Raw genomic sequence first — 25472 nt, forward strand, 5'->3', positions numbered from 1 at the left:
ATTAAAGACATGGTTTTGTTGATATTGCTAGAAAAATATCAAAAAACCTATCTCAGTATAATAAAAGAATAATTTGAGGGCAAGACCTTTCCTGAGTATATGAATAGATTATTTTTTAAAAATAGATGTGTTTTGTAAAACTGTACTTATTTTTGCACCAAGAAACACTGCCCTATGAGTAGAAAACAAGTAGAAATAAGTAATTTAAGTTAAAAATAATGTAAGTAGAAAAACCTAGAGTTCATGAGTTTTTGAGAGTTGTTTTATTCTCTGTGGAATATCACTGAGAAACTTTACAGACTATGTTTTCATTATATAAACAGATATAGGAGCAATTTCTTCCCTTCCCTCCAGAAATACCATATAATAAGTTTAAAGGATAGGCTTTGTAAGAACATAAAAAAAAGCTTTCAGTGTGAAATACAAACAATAAAATAACTGGGGAATTCATTGTTTTAAGGCTCCAGCTCTAATGGGTGGCCCCTTTGACACTGTGTATTTCCAAATCATAGTGAAGCCCCAGGGGGACATCTTCCGTCCTGACTCTGACTGGAAGCCGTGTGCATCCCCAACTGAACTGCCGCTGGAAGTCCTCCTGCCGCACTCCAGTACTTGGCTCCTAAAGGCCTGGTGACCTGATGCGAAGAACTGACTCGTTAGAAAAGACCCTGATGCTGGGAAAGATTGAAAGCAGGAGGAGAAGGGGGCCACAGAGGATGAGATGGTTGGATGGCATCACCAAGTCAATGGACATGGGTTTGAGCAAGCTCTGGGAGTTGGTGTTGGACAGGGAGGCCTGGCGTGCTGCAGTCCATGGGGTGGCAAAGAGTTGGACACGACTGAGCGACTGAACTGAACTGAACTGAAAGGCCTGGTGATAGTGACTTGATTTATTAGGTCAATAAATATTTATTAGGTCAATTTATTAAAAGCCGATAATTAGAGAGGCAAGGGTCAGTAGACAGGAAACGTGCTTTAATCAGAGGAGCCACGAACGACCGCAGTGGTCCAGTGGTTGAGTCCGTCTTGCAATGCAGGGGACACCCGTTCGGTCCCTGGTCCAGGAAGCCTGGCTCGCCTGGGAGCATCTAAGCCCAGGTGCGAGCTGCTGAGCCCGTGCCTGCAGCCGCTGAGGCCCGTGTGCTGTAGCGCCTGTGCTCTGCGACAAGGAGCCTCTGCGCTGCAGCTAGATGACAGGCCCCGGTCACTGCATCTAGAGAGAGCCTTGCGCAGCAGCAAAGACCCAGTGCAGCCAAAAATAGCCACATAAATACAATTATTTTTAAAAAAAGAATAGCAATCTGAGGAGAAGGTGGACTTCTGTCTTGAGACCAACTCTGAAGATTCTGCTCCACCAAGACAGGTTTTAAATGGAAAAGGGGGCAGGATCTCAGTGAATCGTGGAGGCAGGATGCTGGGCTCCGCATCCTTCTCCGTCGCATGTCGAGCGGACCTCTCTCCCTTCACATGTCTTCCCTTCATGATCTGCCCGCAGGATCGCTCAGGGGGCTGTTGCGGGTAGAGAGCTAACTATTCTGTAACTGCTTCATTCTTCACTCTCCTTTTTGTCTAGGAAAAGAATCAGAAGGCTAGGCAAGGCTTGGTGAACACTCAGAAGAGCCTAAGTCAGGAGCTAGGTTAAGTTGCCTCGTGGTCTCATTCCTATAGGTACGTCCTTTTAAAGTTAGAGGGGAAGAGAAAAGGGTAAACGGGAAAGGGGAAAGGCGCGGCTTTCAACTGGGCTCCATTCTCAAGCAGCCCTGAGGGAGATTTAGTAAAACAGACACCATTTTGCTTTGCAACTTTCCCTTTGATTTCAGCGAGCTGGACTATAATACAACTAGAGCACAGAATTACTCTGTTCCCCAGCTTGGCAAACGTTTTACTCAAACGTTACTGAAATCAGATGGGTGTGGCTTGAGAATATTGATCTTTCCGTGATTTTACTCTTCACGGTGACTAAAAATAGACTGAATTACGGAAACCACAAGCGGAAAAGCACTTCTAGCGCAGCGCAAATGTAACTTCTACTGATGGCATTCCTAAAAATATCCATGAAATCATAATGTGCTTACGTGAGGGTCTGCATTTCTCATCACTATTCATGGTTCCGTTATTTCAAACACTTCAAATGCAGGATCTGAAATTCAAATATTTCAAATAAAAATCCATCTAGCTTTTTCAAATGTAAGTTCAGATTAGTTAGTGACTAATCAACTTGTGCTTTAAAAGTCAAATATATTACTCATATTTTGAATGCTATTGAGAGTCCTAAAATATAGCTTGGACATATCTATTTCTGACTCTGCTGATTCTAACAGATAGGCGGTTCATTGAAACAAAATATAGAGGCCAGAAACAGATTTGCACATATATGATCTCCTGATTTATGACAAAAATGTCACTGAAATGCTTTGGAGAAATAATAACATTTTCTAAAATGGTGCTGGGTCAGTTGGTTATCCACTGGGAAAATGTAACTCTTGACTCCTGCATCACACCATACACAAAGTCAATTGCAAATGGATCACTGATGAAATGTACAAGTTAAAAAATAAAACTTCTAGAAGACATCATTGTAGAATATCTTAATTACCTTGGCATAGGCATAAATTACTTAAACAGACACAATGCATAATCAGAATATATGGTAACAATTCCTACAAATCAGTAAAAAGAATGAAGCAAACTTCAATATACAAAAGTCCTATACCGACATTTCATGAAGAAGAATACCCAGATGTGTAATAAATTGTGCTCAATATCATTAGGAAAATGAAAATAATTTCATCACCATTAGAATACTTTCAATAAAAGACAAATTACCAAGGTTGCAGGAAGATGTGAGCAACTTAAAATGTCATACACTGTTTGTAGAAATGTAAGTTAGTACAATCTCTTAAACTCTTTGCCAGCATAAACTAAACTTGTCTGTTGATTCTATGAATCAAATTGCTGAGTCATAAAGTAATTAAATAGTTTAGTTTATGCTGGCAAAGAGTTTAACAAAGAGATTGTACTAACTTCAGTTCAGTTCAGTTCAGACACGACTGAGCAACCGAACTGAACTGAAGTTAGTACAATCTCTTTGTTAAACTCTTTGCCAGCATAAACTAAACTATTTAATTACTTTATGACTCAGCAATTTGATTCACAGAATCAACAGACACACCTATTCCTATACAAGGAAAAGTATAAATACTGTATGTGTACATATATACATATATAACATACATACATACCTACTTATTTATGTATTTATAAGAGCATTAACCTATAATAGTCCAAATTAGAAGCAACCCAAATCAAATTTTCAGCACCAGCAAAACTAAGAAACAAATTCTGTATAGTTATACAATGAAAGTCTATTTAGCAAAGAAGAAGTGAACGGGGTACCATGGCACCAAATTGATGAAAATCACATAAGCAATGTCTAGTGAAAGAATTGATACACAAGAGTACATACCACCTGATTCCTATTATACAGAGTTCCCAACTAATTAAGCAAAACTAATCTATGATAATTGGGGCAATAGCAACTTTGGGTGGCTAATGACTGGATGGATCATGAACGCTTCTGAGTTTCTGTCCGAGTTATATCTCTATCCACGATAATGACAAGGATGGTCAACTTTAGGGAAATTCATAAAGTCATCCATTTAAGACCAGTGTACTTTACAGTATATATGTAATTCTCAAAATAAGACACTTTTAAAATATGTTGAACAATTTTACTTATGGCAACCTAGTCAAAATGCTGTGTCTTTTCACATCTCTAAAACTTACCTAAATTTCAAAAATTAGTTTTTGAATATCACTAGAAGACTCCCCTGCCTAGACTGGAAAGAGAGGAAGGATTCTCATAAAAAGTGTTTTGAGGGTAGCACACAGATGGACTCCAAGCATAAATTCCAGGTCCATCACTTTCTGGTTGAGTGACCCTGGGCAAGTGGATTCTGAGTCTGTAACGTATCACTGGACTTCCCAGGTGTGCTGGTGGTGAAGAGCCCGCCTGCCAATGCAGAAGACAAAAGAGACGAGGGTCCAATCCCGGGGTCGGGAAGACCCCCTGGAGAAGGGCATGGCAACCCACTCCAGTATTCTTGCCTGGAAAACCCCAGCCAGGAGACAGTGAAGGACAGGGAAGCCCTGCGTGCTGCAGGTCATGGGGTCTCAGAGTCACACCGCTTAACGACTGAATAACAGCAATGAACAACCCATCATTAAATAGTGACCATCTGAGGATCAAAATAGTTAATGCGTGTATAGTGCTTAAGCCTTATTACAGAGCAAGAATTTAATACATTACCTGTGACCTATTGTTATTTTGCTATTATTTTATTGTCATTTTCATATCATTGTATTACATGTATCAGATCTATAAAGTGACAATAAAAATAACAGTGTGAATACGCCAGGCAACCTTAGATAAGTCCCTCATGGTCCTTATTACTCAGTTTTGAAGCTTACAGAATGGCAGTATCACTACGGGTAGTAATAGCCGCAAACAACTGATACCTGCACAGGGGTCCACCCCTGGGGACCCTGTCCAAATCCTTACTGTGAGCCACTCCTCTCTGTGTAGAGCCTCTCAGGAAGGTCTGCCAGGATGGGCCAGGCTTTGCTGTGATAACAAGCAACGTCAAGCTCTCAGGGGGATGTGGCACAAAGACGTGTGAGCCCTTCGGCCGCTCTGAATCCCAGGCTTACAGATGCTCCATCTTATCACGTAACCATCAGGGCAGGGAGAAGAAAATGTGAGGAATTGCCTACTGGCTGTCAAAACTGTGCCTGGGAGTGTTTCAGGCTATTCCTGCTCTCACAGTTTTAGCCATAGTACGTCATAGAGACACGCTTAATCCCTTCAGGTGGTGGGAACCGTAACCGTTCCAGGAGGTGGAGAGCCAGAAAGGCTTGGTGAATAGCACTAAAGACTATCATGAATACTAAGGGTATTCTTTTCCTCAAATATGAAAATGAACATGAAAGTCCTAAGTAAAATGTAAAATGTTGCATAACTGTGGAAACTCCTACTATTTAATGCAAAAGTTTTCTCTCTAATGAGGAGATGCGTGTTGGATTTCACACTGGGGCAAACATTAATTATATTAACACTTTTTTTTTATCTGTGTTAGTCTTCGTTAACTCTAAGTTTTGTTACTTGGATAACCAATATTTACTTCTTATGAAATTAGTATATTTTAACTATTTTTTAAATTTAATGACTGGATATTATAGATGTTATAGTCCTTATGTTTTCTACTAGTGTTAAATTGGAAATTTTGCCAGTTGAAAGCTATAACTATAAACAGGATAAGTATGGCAAAAGACTTTCTATAATTAAGTAGTTTATGTGTGAATCATGGTTTTTCAGCAGGTTTACGTTTAAATCATTAAGCTATTTTTACTAAAAATGATCCAGTAATTCCAAAGTTTGATATATAATTTAGAGTTACATGGCGTATGAAAAAGTAAATAACTTACAGGGAGCTAAAATTGGTATTTTTTACACATACTTAATGTGCATGTCATGTGAAAGTGTTTTGAGATAGTAACCTTATACAATAAAATGAAAGCAATGTACAAATTCAGTATACTAAAATAATCAGTTATAGGTAATAAGTGGCAGTTTTCATAGAGGTCTGCAGAGAACATGTGCTGTGTCCTTTGACCTGCCAGCATACTCAAAGATGGGGCTTCCTTGTGGACTGACATCACATAACAACAACAAGAGTCCAAGGTCCTCATTGCGGGCATGCTTCTTTGGGATGTCTTTTCCGTCTTCGAGTGCCACGAACGCTGCATGGGGCAAAGAATGCAAGTCTTTAGTCTCGACATTCTCATAGTACTTTAGGATGTCGCCAAACTGAACAGCACAGCTGTGCTTTAGATCTTCTAATGAGGAATGTGATTGTTGTTGTTTGGTCTCTAAGTCATGTCCAGCTCTTTGCACCCCCTGGACTGTAGCCAGCCAGGATCCTCTGTCCATGGGCTTCCCCAGGAATGAATCCTGGAGTGGCTGCCATTTCTTTCTCAAGGGGATCTTTCTGACTCAGGGATCAAACCTGCCTCTCTTGCATTGGCAAGCAGATTCTTTCCCCTGAGCCCCTCCAGAAGCCCCCCAGTAAAGAACAGAAACAGCCAATTGGGAGCAATCTGTTCAAAACCCCCAACATATGGGGTTTTAAGTGGGCAAAATGCCCCAGCCAATAGTAATGTAAGAGGTTTTATGTTTTTTAAAGATTCCCCAACCATTTACTAAGGCTGTATTATTAAAAGAAAAAATTGTAAATGCATTACCACCCAATAGACAAGATCTTTTTAGTGCGAAGCCATGAAGTGTCCGTGAGACTGTGAAGTGGTGAGAACTCTGCGAACACTGCCGGTGGGAGTGTCTGCTGCTGTCTTCCCACAGGACGGGCTACATCTGGGGATTACCTTCTGTCTTTCCTGGTTGGGAAGGGAGCAGGGATACTACTGAAAATGTATGTCTTACTTTTAAGCAAATAGAAGGAGGGCAGGGAGCTTTTTGGCTTCTGCTTCTTCTCAATTGCCTTCAGCTCAAAATAATTCTTATGCCAAAGTGGCATATTTGAGGATGGTATATTCTGCTACACTTTCAAGACCTTACTTCAAAAATGACAGTAGTCAGCTATACGTGTGTTTGTTTTTCTTTTCTTCATTGTGTTAAAGACTTTGAAATTTATTTTTAAAATAAAAATCAAAGGTGCAGCTCACTATGTAAAATGAATAAAAATTCAATCTGGAAAGAGGAAACAGAAAGAAAGAAAGGGAGGGAGGTAACAGCCCAAACTGGGCCTCCATGAGGCTTTGCTGTGAAAACCAAAAACTAGAGAAAAATATAGGACTGGAAGAGGAAATTGTATCAATAAGAGACAATTAACAAAGAAACCAAAACTGAAAGAGACATGTATCCCATTGTTCATTGCAGCACTATTTACAATAGCTAGAACATGGAAGCAACCTACATGTCCATGGACAGATGAATGGATAAAGAAGTTGTGGTACATATACACAATGGAATATTACTCAGCCATATAAAGGAGTGCATTTGAGTCAGTCCTAATGAGGTGGATGAACCTAGAACCTATTATACAGAGTGAAGTAAGTCAGAAAGAGAAAGATAAATATTGTATTCTAACACATATAATATGGAGTCTAGAAAAATGGTACTAAAGAATTTATTTACAGGGCAGCAATGGAGAAACAGATATAGAGAACAGACTTATGACACTGGGAGAGGGGAGGAGAGGGTGAGATGTATGCAGAGAGTAACATGGAAACTTACATTACCACATGTAAAATAGACAGCCAACAGGAATTTGCTATAGGTCTCAGGAAACTCAAACAGGGGCTCTGTATCAACCTAGAGGGGTGGGATGGGGCGGGAGATGGGAGGGAGGTTCAAAAGGGAGGGAACATGTGTATACCTGTGGCTGATTCATGTTGAGGTTTGATAGGAAACAACAAAATTCTGTAAAGCAGTTATCCTTGAATAAAAAAAAAATCATAAATTAAGAAAAAAAAAAAAGAGAGACAATTGAAAGAAAAGGAGCCGCCTGGGGCACAGAAAGAACTTGATGACGGATGTTGAATGTTTGTAAGAAGGCCTTGGAGAGGACAGCATATTCTGTGCCTCCTGAAGGACGCATCAAGCTAAGGCAGCACTCTCAAAGGGCAGAAGGCTCAACATTGCTGCAGGCGAAAGTGCCTGGTTGATTGCATCTTTATGAAGCATGTTGTGGATTAGGGTTATTCCATTCAAACAGAGATTAGGTTAGAAGGTCTTCCCTTCTGGGTGAGTCCATCTGATACAGATGTTGAGGGCCAAAAACGATGTGAATGTCCATCACGACCCTGGCACACAGCGGAAGCCAGAGGCGGCATCAACCGCTCCTGAGCCACCTGGCTGCCTCCTTTCAGCTCTACCTCTTCTTCTGCAGGTAACTGTTCTTAAATGCTGCTTCTCACTGTGCCTGCTGCCCTTTCTTTCCCCCACACTTCTCATTAAGATAAGCAAGAGGGACGAAGGCTAACAAGATGAGCAAGGATCCAGTCATATGAGAATCTCATCTACTAATCCTGGTGATCAGTTACAGCTACTTCTAGAATTACAAGTCCCTCGAGCCTCTTCATTAATCAGCTTGCAGTTATTCATTTTTCCCACACCTTCTAGCCCAAATTTGCTGTGACATCCTACCGTGTTCAAAGGAGTGTCTCACAAGCAATTAAAAAAAGACAGGGTATCTTTAGAATATTAGTCTGCAGCTGGTTTAGTTAAATCTCTCCCCACCCACGCTGTACTACATTGATTAATTTGTAAAGAAATGGCTAAATGAAGATATTAATTATTTGTATTTGGTGCATATGCCCTCATGAACACCATTATATTTTAATTCACTTTTTAACGAGTAAGCTGATATTATTTTTTAATGATTTCCCATCTGGCATGCATGCTAATAAAGAAAAGAAATCTACTAATTTATGCCATATCAAATTTAACCTTTTTTGGGGTACTTTCTAATTACATAGTTCTGGAGGAAATCAAACTGGAAAAGCTAGGTTTAATCTTCTTGCCTTTTAGTTCTCATATACAACCATTTAGTGAGAGAGAGAAATGAAACGCTCGTTTTTAGAGTGTTAACAATATGGGGACAGTTATCTCTCTATTATTTGTCTTTATTTTCAATCAGGCTTATGTAAAACCTGAATACAGCAAGGTAAACTGGTTATCCTGCAAAATATTTCAGGGCCATCCAAATCCTCAGAGAATTCAATTATGTTCTGTCTCATTTTGATGGGGTGGATTATGATCAATTTTTTTTGAAATTCTGTAAATCACAGTATGTATGGTAATTTCCTGTTTACTTATTTACTTCACATGATACAAGCATGTGGGTTCAAGAGATTATACATATACACACATATGAGGCATTAACACTTCTAGGTGCTAAATCTGTATGAGTCAATTTGTTTCAATTTGGGGAATAATTTTCTTGATTCAAATTGTGCATTTTATGTATCTAGGCACAGTTGTGCATGTTGTTAATAAATGAAATTAGCAAGAAAAGTTAAAGGTTTGGATATTAAAGAGTTTTCACATATTTTTCAACATACAGTTGAAAGTTTTCAACAAAAATTATATTGCAATATAATGAAAAACGTTATACATAGGCTTTCTTAGATGTCTCAGAATGAAAACCTTACTGCCATTTAGGGAGGTTGTGGCTTGTCTGGAGGAGACCACGTTCTTAGTGCAGCATTTGAAAGAGTCACTGATTTAATTCACTGACGATGTGCAACTTCCTGGGAGGTGAGACACTTCAGGGGGAAGCACAGTTGGTCAGTCTCCACTTTGCGCCCACGGTTCTTGGGCTTGTACGAGGGACACCGGTTCTGGAAGGCTTTTTTCTCCCTCATCATTACTTAACCTTATTCTGTGTTTCCCTCTTTCATAAACAGCTTGTACTCCCCATCTCGCTCTTCCATTTAAGGGAATATTTACATCGCCGCCACATCCTTATCAGTGGGGAGAATGCAGAGTGTTTTCTCCATTCTCCCTGGACAAGTGCTTAATCCTGGACAAGTGCTTAATCCTTGTATTTCTAGACTCAAAGACAGTTCATTCCCCTGCATTCAATTCTCTGCCCTGGTTTAATATCCTTTTACCTGGGTGCTGCCAGTGCTGAATTGAATCTGAGGGCTACAATCGGAAACACATTTCCTTGCACCGAACTATTGTTATTGCCTCTAAAATTTATTTGAAAGTGTTGTTATTGTTCAGTCGCTCAGATGTGTCTCTTTGTGACTCCATGAACTGCAGCGTACCAAGCTTCCCTGTCCTTCACCATCTTCTGGAGCTTGCTCAAACTCTCATCCTCTGCCGTCCCCTTCTCCTCCCGCCTTCTGTCTTTCCCAGCATCAGGGTCTTTTCCGATGAACCGGCTCTTCACATCAGGTGGCCAAGTATCTGAGCTTCAGCCTCAGCATTTGAAAGTGTAGTTAATCTTTAAGATAATGGAAAGAAAATGGAATTGCCTGCCAAATGATGTCCTGTTTCTTGCTTACTATTCACATGACTTTAAACAATTTTCTTAAGTTTTCCAAGTCATTGGTAAAACGTCAGTGATAGGACGCCTGAGAGAGTCGGCACGGGAACCACACAGACTAATAAACATGAAAATGTGTCCTGCAAATCACAGTGCAACAGAGCTGTGTCTATTCTTACGTGTATGACAAAAGTAGGTTTAAAAAATAATCAGCTATCTAGAAATAATTCTGCAATAACCTAAATGGGAAAATAACTTAAAAAAGAGTAGATACGTGTACATGTATAATTGGCTCACTTTTCTATACACCTGAAACTAACACAACATTGTAAGTCAACTCTACTCCAATATAAAATATTTTTAAAAATAAAAATAATATGTTGTGAATCAAGTATACTTCGATAAATTTTTAAAGAGTTTAAAAATAAAGAATAAATAAAAATAATACTCATCACTCACTCAAGAAACCTGCAATCTTTGTATAACAGCATTGTCCTAGAAAGAATGTAATATATATCTAGGTTTTTCCCAGAAAATAAACCTAGTTGTATTCAAGTACTTCAAATGTATATTTGCATCCTTTTGCTATTAACACTTTGTGTATAAAAGTCTTATCATTATTTCTTTTTAAATTTAAAATAATATATTCTTTTCATCCAATTAAATTGAACTGAGTAGCAGATTATTTTTTAAAAAGATTTCTGAATGGATATTCTGTAATGACTCATCCAAGAAAATACGTTTTCTATTCAGAAGTCTGCACTTCTATTTTATTCTTTAGTCAACCACATAATTAACCATATAGCCTTAAAAATGTTTGTTGTATCAATCAACCAAAGGCCAATCAGTCATTTCTTCATTCCTCCATTTAGGGGAGTGCCCAGGTACGTGGGTGGCGGCAGTGGGCTTTCCGTAAAATTTGTGATGGAAGCCGGTGTTCAGTTAGTAAATACACAAGACATTTTTTCCTTCAGTTTGATAATGGACTAACTGACTCAGCTTAGCCTGTGTTTTGGAAACCGAAGCTCACTGAAGGGCTTGGTAAACAACTCTTTGGGTTTCTCCCTCATAAGACGGCAATCTAAAGGCCTAGCCTGAGCTTTCTTATAAAAACCATGAAGCCGAAATCTCTGCTTTATTTCAACAGCTGGTGTTCTAAGCTGTTAAACTGCTCTGCTAATGCACAAATCCAGGAGTTTAGAAAGTTAGAAGGGAAGAATGAAGCGTTCGCCCGCGGCGCTGGCACCTCACAGCACTGCCCTGAACTCCCAGCCCCATCCTGGCGGCCGTGTCTCGAGGCGCATCGGTGCGTCGTGTGAAGGCATTTTCACTCTGGTGAAAATCACCTTGGGATTGTGCTCGACCTTCGTGAGAGGCTCAGCAACTAGCTTCAGCCGTTCATTCTCTAACGTAATTCTCAGTGTTAACAGGGAGAGTATTTTTAATAGTTGTATTCCTTGACAAAAATACAACTTCTTCGTAAGTTAGATCATTCACAATAGTCAAGAACATTAATGCTTTCTTTTTGAGTCACCTAGAACCTCCTCCCAGAGCTGAGATATGACTGGTCCCTGTTAAGACATCAAAACCCAAAGCACACAATTAGAACTCAAGAGACTTGGACTGGGACTTGCTCTTTCCCTAACTAGCTGTGCGGCTTAATCTGTGCTTTAGTTTCCTTGTCTGTGTGATCCTGGAGACGTCACTTGACTTCTTTCTGCCTCAGTCTTCTCATCTGTGAAAGGGGTTAACAGAAGTGCTTACCTGTTAGCGTTGTGATAAGAGGTCAATGATGCGATGGTTCTGAAGGTCCTGGAGCAGCACTGGGCTCATATTAAGAACATGTGTGTTATCTTATAACAATGTAATACTGACCTGCTTTGTCATAATTCCTGTATTATCTCATCTCACAGGCTACAATGAAAACCAGATGACTCAGTAAATTTTATACTAGTTTGTATTGCTGTAGTTCATTACCACAAACGTATCATCTGAAGACGATGCCCATTCTTTGTCTCATAGCGTCTATAGGTCAGAAGTCCAGTTCTAGCTTAGCTGAAGTCTCTGCTCAGGGCCCCAAAGGTTGAAATCGAGGTGTCACCTTTTGTTCTTTCCTGGATCTCAGGATTCTCTTCCAGTCCCATGCGGCTGTTGAACACATGTCATTTCTTTACAATTGTGGAACAATATCTACCGTTCCTTGGTATATATTTAGGAGGGGTCTCTCCCAGCCATTCCCAGCCGTGTAGTCCATCGCAGAATGTGGCAGTTGCTTTCTTTCCCGCCAGGAAGAGCGTGCCTCCCCGCCTTCCAACTCCTTACCACCAGGGGAAGAAAACTCTGCTTTAAAGGGCTCACCTCATTAGGGTAGGCCACACAGATCACCTCCCTTTAGCCCAAAATGTAATGTGATCTATCTCATCATGCTCAGAGGATCCACCCTGACTCAGGGAAGAGATGGGAGGTGGTGGTAGGTGAGGGGAGAGGAGACAGGGGAGGGAAACAGATTTCTGCCTTCAAATGTGACAAGAAGTGAAAAGTAAAAGTGATATACAAATATGAAATACACGTTACTGTAATTTCATTATTGTTATCATTACGATCATGATAGCAGCAAGTTTTTAACGTCATATAACACTACTCCACTTATTTTCAATGGCTTAAATTAGCTATAAAGAGTACTCTAATTCATTTTGAAATTATGTAGTTCGTAACTCCTTACATTCCTATTCTTTTTAGGGTGCTTACGTCCCACGTTCTGCCCTTTGAGCTTTGCCCCTGAATCCTGACGCTCCCCATGAAGTCACTCCTCAGAGAAATGCATGTCTCTTGGAGTCACCAGTTCATAAAGAGCTCAGCCCTCAGCGCATTTACAGGGACACACCAATCCTGAAATTCCCCATAGATTAGTTGTACTTAACTAGCAACCTAAATGTCAATCCACAGATGAATGGATAAAGAAGATGTGTTACATAGATACAGTGGAATACTACTCAGTCATAAAAAGGAATGGAATAATGCCATTTGAAGCAACAAGGATGGACCTAGAGAGTGTCATACTAAGTGAACTAAGTCAGAAAGAGAATACAGAAATCATATGTTATCACTTAAATGTGAATCTAAAATCTGATACAAATGAACTTACTTACAAAACAAACAGGCTCACAGACTTGAAAAAAAAAAAAAACTTATGGTTCCCAGAGGGGAAAGTGGTGGGAGATAAAGCAGGAGTTCAGGACTAACATATACACACTACTATATATAAGATGGGCTTGCCGGGAGAAATATCAATAACATCAGATATGCAGATGACACCACCCTTATGGCAGAAAGTGAAGAGGAACTCAAAAGCGTCTTGATGAAAGTGAAAGTGGAGAGTGAAAAAGTTGGCTTAAAGCTCAACATTCAGAAAACGAAGATCATGGCATCTGGTCCCACCACTTCATGGGAAATAGATGGGAAAACAGTGGAAACAGTGTCAGACTTTATTTTTCTGGGCTCCAAAATCACTACAGATGGTGACTGCAGCCATGAAATTAAAAGACACTTACTCCTTGGAAGGAAAGTTATGACCAACCTAGACAGCATATTCAAAAGCAGAGACATTACTTTGCCAACAAAGGTCCGTCTAGTCAAGGCTATGGTTTTTCCTGTGGTCGTGTATGGATGTGAGAGTTGGACTGTGAAGAAGGCCGAGGGCCAAAGAATTGATGCTTTTGAACTGTGGTGTTGGAGAAGACTCTTGAGAGTCCCTTGGACTGCAAAGAGATCCAACCAGTCCATTCTGAAGGAGATCAGCCCTGGGATTTCTTTGGAAGGAATGATGCTAAAGCTGAAACTCCAGTACTTTGGCCACCTGATGCGAAGAGTTGACTCATTGGAAAAGACTCTGATGCTGGGAGGAATTGGGGGCAGGAGGAGAAGGGGACGACAGAGGATGAGATGGCTGGATGGCATCACTGACTTGATGGACATGAGTCTGAGTGAACTCCGGGAGTTGGTGATGGACAGGGAGGCCTGGCGTGCTGCGATTCATGGGGTTGCAAAGAGTTGGACACGACTGAGCAACTGATCTGATCTGATCTGATCCCAGGTGGTGCTATGGTAAATAACCCATCTGCCATGCAGGAGATGTAAGGGATGTGGGTTTGATCCCTGGGTCGGGAAGATCCCCTGGAGGAGGGCATGGCAACCCACTCCAGTATTCTTGCCTGGAGAATTCCATGGACAGAGGAGCCTGATGGGCTACTGTCCATAGAGTCACAGGGAGCTGGACGCGACTGGAGCAGCTTAGCACATGTGACATATATAAAGCAGATGGCCAGTGAGCCTATCCTCTATGTCCACATCTCCACTGCTGCTCTGCAAACAGGCTCATCAGCACCATCTTTCCAGATTCCATACATGCGCTAATATACAATATTTGTTTTTCTCTGACTTACTCCACTCGTATAATACGCTATAGGTTCATCCACCTTATTAAAACTGACATACTTGTGGACGCATTGCAGGAAGGGAGGAAAGCATGAATTGAAAGAGGAACATGGGAACACATACATCACCATACGTAGAATAGACAGCCAGTGGGAGTTTGCCGTATGACACAGGGAGCTCAGCCCAGGGCTCTTTGACAACCAGAATGGGTGGGAGGGGTGGGAATGGGTGGGAACGAGGTTCAGAAGGGAGGGGACATACGCATGCCTATGGCTGATTCATGTTGACGCATGGCAGAAACTAACACACTATTGTAAAGCAATTATCCTTCATTTAAAAATAAATAAATTTAAATTTTTTTAAAAATAGATAATTAACAAGGACTTACTGTATAGCACAGGAAACTCTACTCATTTTTTGTAGTAACCTGTATTGTAAAATCAGAAAAAGAATGGATATGTATATATGTACAACTGATTCAGTTTTCTGTACACCTGAAATTAACACATTTTAAATTAACTACACTCCAATGTAAAGTAAAAATTAAATCGAGAAATAAAGCAAATTAAGGAAAAAATGAACTTTTCCAATGCTTTAGTGATATTTAATCCAGGAACTAAGAAAATGCACTGGTCATAACAAACACCCTCTTCCAACAACACAAGAGAAGACTCTACATGGACATCACCAGATGGTCAACACTGAAATCAGATTGATTATATTATTTGCAGCCAAAGATGGAGAAGCTCTATACAGTCAGCAAAGACAAGACCAGGAGCTGACTGTGGCCCAGACCATGAACTCCTTATTGCCAAATTCAGACTGAAATTGAAGAAAGTAGGGAAAACCACTAGACCATTCAGGTATGACCTCAATCAAATCCCTTATGATTATACAGTGGAAGTGAGAAATAGATTTAAGGGCCTAGATCTGATAGATAGAGTGCCTGATGAACTATGGAATGAGGTTCATGACACTGTACAGGAGACAGGGATCAAGACCATCCCCATGGAAAAGAAATGCCAAAAAGCAAAATGGGTGCCTGGGGAGGGGTTACAAATAGCTGTGAAAAGAAGAGAAGCAAAAAGCAAAGGAGAAAAGGAAAGATATAAACATCTGAATGCAGAGTTCCAAAGAATAGCAAGAAGAGATAAGAAAGCCTTCTTCAGCGATCAATGCAAAGAAATAGAGGAAAACAACAGAATGGGAAAGACTAGGGATCTCTTCAAGAAAATCAGAGATACCAAAGGAACATTTCATGCAAAGATGGGCTCGATAAAGGACAGAAATGGTATGGACCTAACAGAAGCAGAAGATATTAAGAAGAGATGGCAAGAATACACAGAAGAACCATACAAAAAAGATCTTCATCACCCAGATAATCACGATGATGTGATCACTGCCCTAGAGCCAGACATCCTGGAATGTGAAGTCAAGTGGGCCTTAGAAAGCATCACTATGAACAAAGCTAGTGGAGGTGATGGAATTCCAGTGGAGCTATTCCAAATCCTGAAAGATGATGCTGTGAAAGTGCTGCACTCAATATGCCAGCAAATTTGGAAAACTCAGCAGTGGCCACAGGACTGGACAAGGGCAGTTTTCATTCCACTCCCAAAGAAAGGCAATGCCAAAGAATGCTCAAACTACCGCACAGTTGCACTCATCTCACATGCTAGTAAAGAAATGCTCAAAATTCTCCAAGCCAGGCTTCAGCAATATGTGAATGGTGAACTTCCTGATGTTCAAGCTGGTTTTAGAAAAGGCAGAGGAACCAGAGACCAAATTGCCAACATCCGCTGGATCATAGAAAAAGCAAGAGAGTTCCAGAAAAGCATCTATTTCTGCTTTATTGACTATGCCAAAGCCTTTGACTGTGTGGATCACAATCAACTGTGGAAAATTCTGAAAGAGATGGGAATACCAGACCACCTGATCTGCCTCTTGAGAAATTTGTATGCAGGTCAGGAAGCAACAGTTAGAACTGGACATGGAACAACAGACTGGTTCCAAATGGGAAAAGGAGTCCATCAAGGCTGTATATTGTCACCCTGTTTATTTAACTTCTATGCAGAGTACATCATGAGAAACGCTGGACTGGAAGAAACACAAGCTGGAATCAAGATTGCTGGGAGAAATATCAATAACCTCAGATATGCAGATGATACCACCCTTATGGCAGAAAGTGAAGAGGAACTCAAAAGCGTCTTGATGAAAGTGAAAGTGGAGAGTGAAAAAGTTGGCTTAAAGCTCAAAATTCAGAAAACGAAGATCATGGCATCCGGTCCCATCACTTCATGGGAAATAGATGGGGAAACAGTGGAAACAGTGTCAGACTTTATTTTTCTGGGCTCCAAAATCACTGCAGATGGTGACTGCAGCCATGAAATTAAAAGACGCTTACTCCTTGGAAGAAAAGTTATGACCAACCTAGATAGCATATTCAAAAGCAGAGACATTACTCTGCCAACAAAGGTCCGTCTAGTCAAGGCTATGGTTTTTCCTGTGGTCGTGTATGGATGTGAGAGTTGGACTGTGAAGAAAGCTGAGCGTCAAAGAATTGATGCTTTTGAACTGTGGTGTTGGAGAAGACTCTTGAGAGTCCCTTGGACTGCAAGGAGATCCAACCAGTCCATTCTGAAGGAGATCAGCCCTGGGATTTCTTTGGAAGGAATGATACTAAAGCTGAAACTCCAGTCCTTTGGCCACCTCATGCGAAGAGTTGACTCATTGGAAAAGACTCTGATGCTGGGAGGGATTGGGGGCAGGAGGAGAAGGGGACGACAGAGGATGAGATGGCTGGATGGCATCACTGACTCGATGGACGTGAGTCTCAGTGAACTCTGGGAGTTGGTGATGGACAGGGAGGCCTGGCGTGCTGCGATTCATGGGGTTGCAAAGAGTCGGACACGACTGAGCGACTGATCTGATCTGATCTGATGTGACAGACAGACGTTTATTCACAGGCAGCCTGACTGAGCTCTAGATGATGCACATGGCTATGCATTTGTCCTTTGACCAACACTCACAAGGATATCATATGAAAAGTTTGATAAATAGTAAAATACAAGTATAAAATAAATACAATTAAAAAATAAACATAAAAATTCAATATATTAAAAGGGTGACATAAGGAAAGATTGACAAATGATTGCATCTTCCCTTTAAATGAAATAGGGAATTTAACCTAGAAATCTGAACGAGAGATTTCTGATAATTTGTGATTACAAGCACCTTCAGGGAAGGGATGAATTTCATATCCCTACAGAGATTACTAAAGCTTTTGTATGCACAATAGTGTACTATTAGAAAAAATTAAAATGAATACAGACTACAGAGTATACCTGTATTCAAAACTGTCTCTGCCGCTGTTTCCAGGATGATCACGGATGAGTTACTTTTCCCACTGAGATGTGGTTTCTGCCTCTTTAATACTGTCTACGATGTGCTGTCTACTGTGTTAATACTGACTACTGGGAGGTGTTCTAGGGAGGAAGGGAAACAACCGATACCAAGGTCTTAGGACAATGTCTATATGCAGGGAGAATTCATTTAGTATGTGTTGCCTATTGTTCTTCTTACTATTTATTTATTTTGAATTTTAACATGTGGCCCAATGTCTGGAATGCATGAAGTGCTCAAAAAATACTTTCTTCACCCTTCTCCAATACTTGTTTTTTGAGTTGAACTGGATCTGTCAAAAAGAGTGTTTTGGATGTTGTCAATCTGAAATCAGTTAAGAGGTGGCTGTTCGTGGAATTTAACACGACGGCCTTCCTCCCTTCCTCCTTCCCGCCCACCTGGCTGTCTTCCTTCCATCTTCTCTTCCTTCCTGTCTTTCCTTCTCCTCCCTCTCTTTCTCCTAACTTCTCTTTCTCTATTCTTTTCTTCTCAATCAGATATTATTTTAAATTTTCGAACAACCTATGTCAGCAAGTCTGGCCAAGTCATCTTTGAAGCAAGATCAATCTGCATCCACTACGTCACCACCTGGTTCATCATTGATCTAATCGCTGCCCTGCCGTTTGACCTCCTGTATGCCTTCAACGTCACAGTGGTGAGTCCTTGTAAAAATGCTGGATGGAGCAAAGCTCTAAATGATAAAATGACCAGCAGAAATCAAGCATTCTCTTGAATTTTTATTGATATCTGTTAATTTCTCTTTATTCATCTAAAGCATTTATTTTTATTTTTTCTTACAAGAAAGAAAGTATGCCCACTTGTAATCATAGCTATTTTTACTATTTAATAATTGACACTCTTAAAAGCATTAAGTGCTCCCTTCTAAATAGACTTTCAAGAAGGTATAACAGCATTTTTGGACCAGTCATGCAATCTGCTGCTGGAGTAACCAATTTTAGCAGGCAAAAATTTACCAAGCATTTGTTCAAATTAAACATTGACAAGCCTTCCCAAAAGAAATTATATTCTCTATCAAGAATTTAAAAACACAGTTTTCAATATTAAACAAAGTGATCAATATTTCAAGTACAGTCATTACTTACTTCATAATGAAGACTGAATTGTACTTCTGACTATTTAGTATAAATCTGTGCATTTGTTAATTGCCTGCATAATAGTATTTTTCTTTTCTTTTTCTTTCCATATATATATATATATATTTTTTTTTTTTTTTAAGTTGGGAAGTTGAGAGTGTCAACATCGCTAAGAGGTTTATAACTCAACTGAAAGGAAAGCTCTGGGGGAAATCTAGTATATAATATCAATCAGTGTTAAACTGAATTGCTATCTGAACTTTTTAAAGTGCTTTTCAAGACTGAATTTGACTAGATAAGTATATTGTAATGAAAGTATAATGACTTAAAACAAGGCTTCTGCAAGACTGCCAAAAAATACCCCAAAGAAATATATAATGCATAAAATGATAAGAAAATTTTCCAAATTATCCTGGAGAATTGTTAAATAAGTGGTGTCTCATAGACTTTGCTGTAAATCAACTTGCTACTTTGCTTCTAAATACTACTAATAATTTATATATTCCATTTTTCTTTGGGCACTGAACAAATAACATAAACTTAAAAATATATATTATATAATATAAAGTATTGAATATATATAATATAAAATACATAAGATGCTTAGATATGATTAAAAGTTTCATTGACTAAAATTAACACGGGTAAAGAATTTAAGAAGTCTAATTCTCACAATTTGATGAATTTTAAATGCTTGTACACTTTTGCTGTGCTTTTGCTATCTTTTTACATTTTCACTTGTGAAATAGAGAGCATGAATTCTTTATAAAGGTGAAGTTACAGATCAAATCTATGTCAGAAAGGAAGAAAAAGAAGGAAGGAATCTCTCTTATCAGTGATATTTTTTTCTGCTTTTCATAGGGCTGAGCATATAATCATTTAACAAACTGGCTTATAAGTGTTATTCCTCCCAATAAATTAGTCAGTATCAAATATTCTATTTGAATAGAAAAGCTTGTTTAAAATATTATATTTCCCAGGAGAGCATAAGTTATGGGGAAAAGTCTATAAGTTATACTTTTGTTACACTACACAGACTTAACAAAAAGAAAAGCAAACAAACAAATAAATAAACAAAAGTGCTGATTTTCCAGACCTAAAATGGATCCAGTTAGTGCATCTCCATAGGTGACATTCAAAAATGTGTGACAGCCATCAAAAATGTATTACATATTTTAGTTTTGGCTGTGTCCACAATTGCTGAAGGCAAATGTTTTATGCACAGCTTACATATTTATTTATTAAAACTCACTATATATAAGTCACTATGAGAGGCATGACAGATAAAATTATGAATGAGTCATAGAAAGTACGATAGAGTGAAGAAGGCAAATGTATGAATTCAAGTTTTGTCACTTACCATCCAAGTGACTTCCTGGGGGAGTTAATGTCAAAATAGGCCCCAAACCATAAAAATTCCTGCAGGGTTTCTGAGCAGCCTTAAAAGGCAATCTTTCTGTAAAATACCTTGCCAAGTGTTTCACACCTAGAAAGACCTCAGCACATGTTAACGAGTTTTTTGCTTTCTTTAAGTTGATAGCCAGGCGATGGCTATGTCCAGCTGGTAATGGGAAATTGCTAATTCACGGGAGTTTTCAGCGAAGGTGTCCCTCATCGTCTTGTAGCTATCTACAAGGTGCTTGTAATTCTCATCAGTGACAAATTTACAGCAGCAGCCCAAGAATGAGAGGAATCTTTTCTCTTTTTCAGATTATATATTTCCATCTAAATCAAATATGCCTCTTTCTTGCACCATTCATCAAGAGCCCAGATTCATGTTTTACAGCAGGAAGTTGACTCCAATAGGAATACATATAATTTTCTTAAACTGCCAGCAAAATCCCTGGGGCTGCCTCTTCCTGGGCTCCCAGGCTCATATCTCTTTTCATGTCATTTTGCAAATGGCTGTTGTTCTTGTGGAAGGGCAGTTCCACATTCGTCCCTCAAACATCCCTTTTCAGAGAAAATGGGGAGCTTGCGTGCATCCATACTCTGTGTTCAAGACGGTGTGTTCATCTGCTCAGGCAGCTGTAGCAAAATAACATAAACTGCCCAGCTTCAACAACGGGAATTTATTTCTTGCAGCCCTGAGAGCTGGGAAGTCTCAGATCAAGGTGTTCGCCAGTTTGGTTCTTGGTGAGAGCTCCTTCAGGCTTATAGAAGGCTGTGTCCTCATGTGGTCCCCAGACAGGGAGCGGAGGGAAGGAGACTGGAGTGGGTGGGGAGCAAGAGAGAGGGGGCCCTGGTCCCTTCCTACAGAGATGTTAATCCCATCTTGAGGACCCCACCTTCATGACCTCGTGTAAACCTAACGAACCTCATGTAAACCTCCCAAAGACCCCATCTCACCTCCCAAAGACCCCATCTCACCTCCCAAAGACCCCATCTCACCTCAATACTGTCACACGGAGGGCTAGGGTTCCAAGATATGAAATTTGCAGGGACACAATTCAGTCCACAGTAGATGGTATCCCCCATCTGAGACTTCTGCTCCAGCTTTCACTTTACATACAAAATTGTCATCTATCTATCAGATTCACCTACCTGTAAAATAACTTCATGCCTAGTAATTCCTCTAAGCCGCAAAGCAGAGACTGCATCTGGCTTGCAATTGGCTGGAGAAGAGTGAGACGAGAAGTGGGTGGAAGGAGAAGAAAGTAAACTCAACCTAGAAAGCTGACAAAATGGGATAAAAGACCGCAGCTACCTGGCGAGTTCCTCTATTACAGGACCTTAGGACTTTTTTTTTTTTTTAAGCTGTACCTCATTGTTTGTGGGATCTTAAATTCCCTGCCCAGTGATAGAACCCGGGCCCCCTACAGTGGAGAAGTGGAATCTTAAACCACTGGATCTCCCGGGAATTCCCATCCTTCCGATGTTTTTATATTCCAATATAGAATAATTCACAAGATCACAACTGAATGCACTTTTATTGATTACCTATTATTACAGTAAGCCTGGGATGTTTTATATCTTCACATAACCACTTATCCATTCACTCATTTAACAGAAATGTATCAGGCACTTTTCTAAGTACAGTTTTTCTTGGAGATAAGGGAAGATGGCTGGAAGAGGGAGAAACTGGAAAGTCAGTCAACTCCAAATAATTACAAAGGCAAACTCTCCAAAGTTTCTGGCCTTGTTTATGATTCTGCCTATAAAGGAAAATTATTCTCAGGTGTAATCATACCAACCACCTGCTTGCCCTTTATTTATGGTTCACCCCTCAAATTAGAATAGATCAAGGAATTCATCAAACTCTGTTTGCATATGAGTTAATATATTATCTGACTTCTCCTTTCTCTCGGAAGGTGTGAGAAGCATGTAGGTTAGTAACAGCATTGGGTCAAGACATTGGCCTCTCTGGTGGACTCCAGGGTGGGCATTTTTCAGTTGAGCCCTAAAGTCAGGAAAATAACCCCTTAACTATAAGTTTTGCTTTTTTTTTAGTTCATACGAAGGCAGAATCTAGGAGATTTTTCCAAAATGTTGTTCCATTTGCTTTTGGTTCCCTAAGCATGTTAGTTTAGCAGAGAGCTCAGAATGTCTGTGCTTCGGGCAAATGTTTTCTCTATTAGGAACGTTACAAAGAAGAGAGCAAACACGTGAGGCAGGCAGTGCTGCTGATATTTGTGAGAGGATCTTACTCAGGTTTTTAGGTCTCGTTATTTAAAAACGAGAAACCCAAGTTACCGCATGACCACTCCAGTGCTGGACTTCAGTCTGCACGGTTTTCCGGTGAAGCGGCTCCCTTCCATGGAGAGGGGAAGTGGAATGAGAGGAGCTTCAGTCCGAGTCCCATCCCGTGTTTCAGCTCTGTATCAGAATTCTAGAAAGTTACGTTCAGTCCCATAAGTAGGGGGGAAAGATAGGCCTTACGGAAGATAAGCACTCACTCAGAGAAATCAAATGGCCCTCCCAGTCTTTATCTTACCAGCTTCCGGTAACATATGTCAAGAAAAGACAGAACCGGTCCCAGAGGAGCCTTGGCGCTGGCGCGCGGCGGGGCCAGCGCGGCCCCAGGGCCTCCCGCGCGGCTGCGGCGGCGGCCCCTGCGCCGCGGCCCGGCCGGCTGAGCGCTGTCGCCCTTCCAGGTGTCCCTGGTGCACCTCCTGAAGACCGTCCGGCTGCTGCGCCTCCTGCGCCTCCTGCAGAAGCTGGACCGCTACTCCCAGCACAGCACGATCGTCCTGACTCTGCTCATGTCCATGTTTGCCCTGCTGGCGCACTGGATGGCGTGCATCTGGTACGTCATTGGAAAAATGGAGAGGGAAGACAACAGCCTTCTGAAGTGGGAAGTTGGTAAGGGCTTGCTTTTGTCACATTTTCCATTTTTAAGTGAAAAGGAAGCCTGTCGAGAATTTGGGGAACGTGAAAGATAAGCCTATAAATATTGATATCTGTATTCTGACTGTCAATTAGTCTCATTTGGGGGAGATGTGTGGAGAGGGACCATGTTACAAGTGATCACTTTTGAGTGAGTTTTCTGAACAACCTTGCGTTTTTTTCAAAGAACAATGGGTTAAGGTCTCAATGGTGAACTTTTAAAAATGACCAGCATGTGCATAGAAATGTTTAGATCTAAAGTTATGCATGATATTATCTTGAAAAATCTGATGGAGGGCTAGTAACAGTAAACCTGGCCAGTAACTGCAATATTTTTAAATCATAAGAAAATGATCATTTGTATCTGAGATGGCAAGTTAATAATAGAAAAATTGTACTATTTTCTCCTTTTTTAAAAAAAGAGAAAGAACACTATCATACTGTCTTTCCATATTTAGTATACTTTGAGAACGTGCAATGATAAAGAAGACGGGATATTTACAAATATAATTTGTAAAATTTTATGTCCCCATAATCCATGGGAATTTAAGGGAGTTGTTCCAAGTGTTACATAATTCTGCATAAATGAATCTGAAATGTTCTGCACATGTGCATATTTTTAAACTTATATCAACCACAAGGACTTTATAGAAAATGAAAATTCTGAAGGCTATAACCCTCTATTTTAAAATATCTGTGTCCTTCTCACAGTCTTTCTTTTTAGAGAATTGTCACAGGACCTTATGTAGGGTATTTTTTCTTCCTAATCTGACATTTAATCAGAGAATCTGTTCCTTGGCTAGCTAGAAAATCCTTCATTTATCTTCTCCAAAAATCAATCTTGGACTTTTGAAAGAAGCTCAGATCTTTGCACAGAGATAAAGCTGCAAGAGATTCCCAAGAAGAAAAAAAAAAAAAAAGCTCTAAGTTCTTATATGAGCACTTAGTGGCAGAGAGCATTTAGAACATCCCTGAGTGGACTCTCGTAACTGCCAGTCTTCACCACAGGGCATATGCAAAGCCTTCAAAGGGCATCTTTGGAGAATGAGCTGAAGAGCTTAAGAAAGCAAGTTCAAGGGAGTGAATCTCCTGTCTGCTGCTGCTGCTGCTAAGTCGCTTCAGTCGTGTCCAACTCTGTGCGACCCCATAGACAGCAGCCCACCAGGCTCTGTCCGTGGGATTCTCTAGGCAAGAATACTGGAGTGGGTTGCCATTTCCTTCACTGAATCTCCTGTCTAGGTTCTTAAAAATGTTCCTACACATCTCAGTTTTTTCCTGGAGCTACACAAAGAAACTGATGCATCCAATAATTTTCATCTCAGAATCATTTTCTTATGTTCCTTATCACAACATTGTTCTATACTTTGCTGTAGACATCCATTCTCAGAAATGAAGTAAAAAAGAGCAATAAAATCATACAATGGAGGCAAAAAATCCTACATAAAGAGAATATGAGCTGGAAGAGAGAGAGGGAGAAAAAGAGGGGGACAGAGAGATGGCGAAAGAAGATTTGACTAAAAGGATCAAAGTCTGGGTTGTACTTGGATTAAAACGTTTCCTGTCCTTCAGTATTGTTTCCCTCTTTATGAGTTTGTCCAGCTTCTTCATCACAGGCTCTAGCGTGGTCCTGATGTTGTCCAGTGAATTGCAGCACTGAATCTCTGCCTTTGTTGTGAATCCATATTAATTCTGATTTGTGATCAGTTACTGATTGCCTTTTGGACCTGACCTAATTTCCCTCACCTATGCACTCATATTAATTCTCAAGGTTAGTCTAGTCTGAGAGTCTCCAGACAAGGAAATTCAGCTTATGCACGCTCTCAAATTCAGCTGTAGGAGGAAAACTTTGTGTTTCATTTCCAGTATACCAGGCCTGCTGTAGACTGACTAACCAGCTTAATGTTTTTCTTCCAACAAATATGCAGAAATATTTATTTTCCAAGAAAAAAGGAGCCACCCCCTTGAACTGCTTCTGCATTGCCCCCTACCACACCTACTCTTGGTCTGGGTATTACGACTCAATGTCATGATGGGGCCTTGTAAGCTGAAAGTCAGTTCATAAAGAGAGTGTTGGCAAAACGCAGCGATGGGAAAACCCTGGGCTGAGGGCAGTGGGTCTCTCCTTTCATCACGACTCCAGCATTCATTA

The 25472-nt window shown here is 40.3% G+C and overlaps 1 protein-coding gene and 1 long non-coding RNA gene across 2 annotated transcripts in view; one reads left to right on the plus strand and one right to left on the minus strand.

Moving 5' to 3' along the window:
* Window positions 1-25472, plus strand: part of KCNH8 (potassium voltage-gated channel subfamily H member 8) — a 479646-nt gene that overhangs the window by 303370 nt on the left and 150804 nt on the right. Inside the window, exons 6-7 of the mRNA XM_055570028.1 lie at window positions 18401-18558; window positions 23092-23299. Of these exons, the coding sequence (XP_055426003.1) occupies window positions 18401-18558; window positions 23092-23299 (366 nt within the window). The remainder of the gene's footprint in view (window positions 1-18400; window positions 18559-23091; window positions 23300-25472) is intronic.
* LOC129644363 (uncharacterized) lies at window positions 908-22538 on the minus strand. Its single transcript, XR_008710819.1, has 7 exons — window positions 21542-22538; window positions 20358-21025; window positions 11835-12218; window positions 6301-6450; window positions 4519-5799; window positions 2076-2140; window positions 908-1569 (listed from the first exon to the last, which is right to left on the minus strand). It is a non-coding gene; the product is annotated as an uncharacterized LOC129644363 (long non-coding RNA).

The sequence above is a fragment of the Bubalus kerabau genome, chromosome 2 (genome assembly GCF_029407905.1).
Source record: "Bubalus kerabau isolate K-KA32 ecotype Philippines breed swamp buffalo chromosome 2, PCC_UOA_SB_1v2, whole genome shotgun sequence".
Classification (NCBI taxonomy): domain Eukaryota; kingdom Metazoa; phylum Chordata; class Mammalia; order Artiodactyla; family Bovidae; genus Bubalus; species Bubalus kerabau.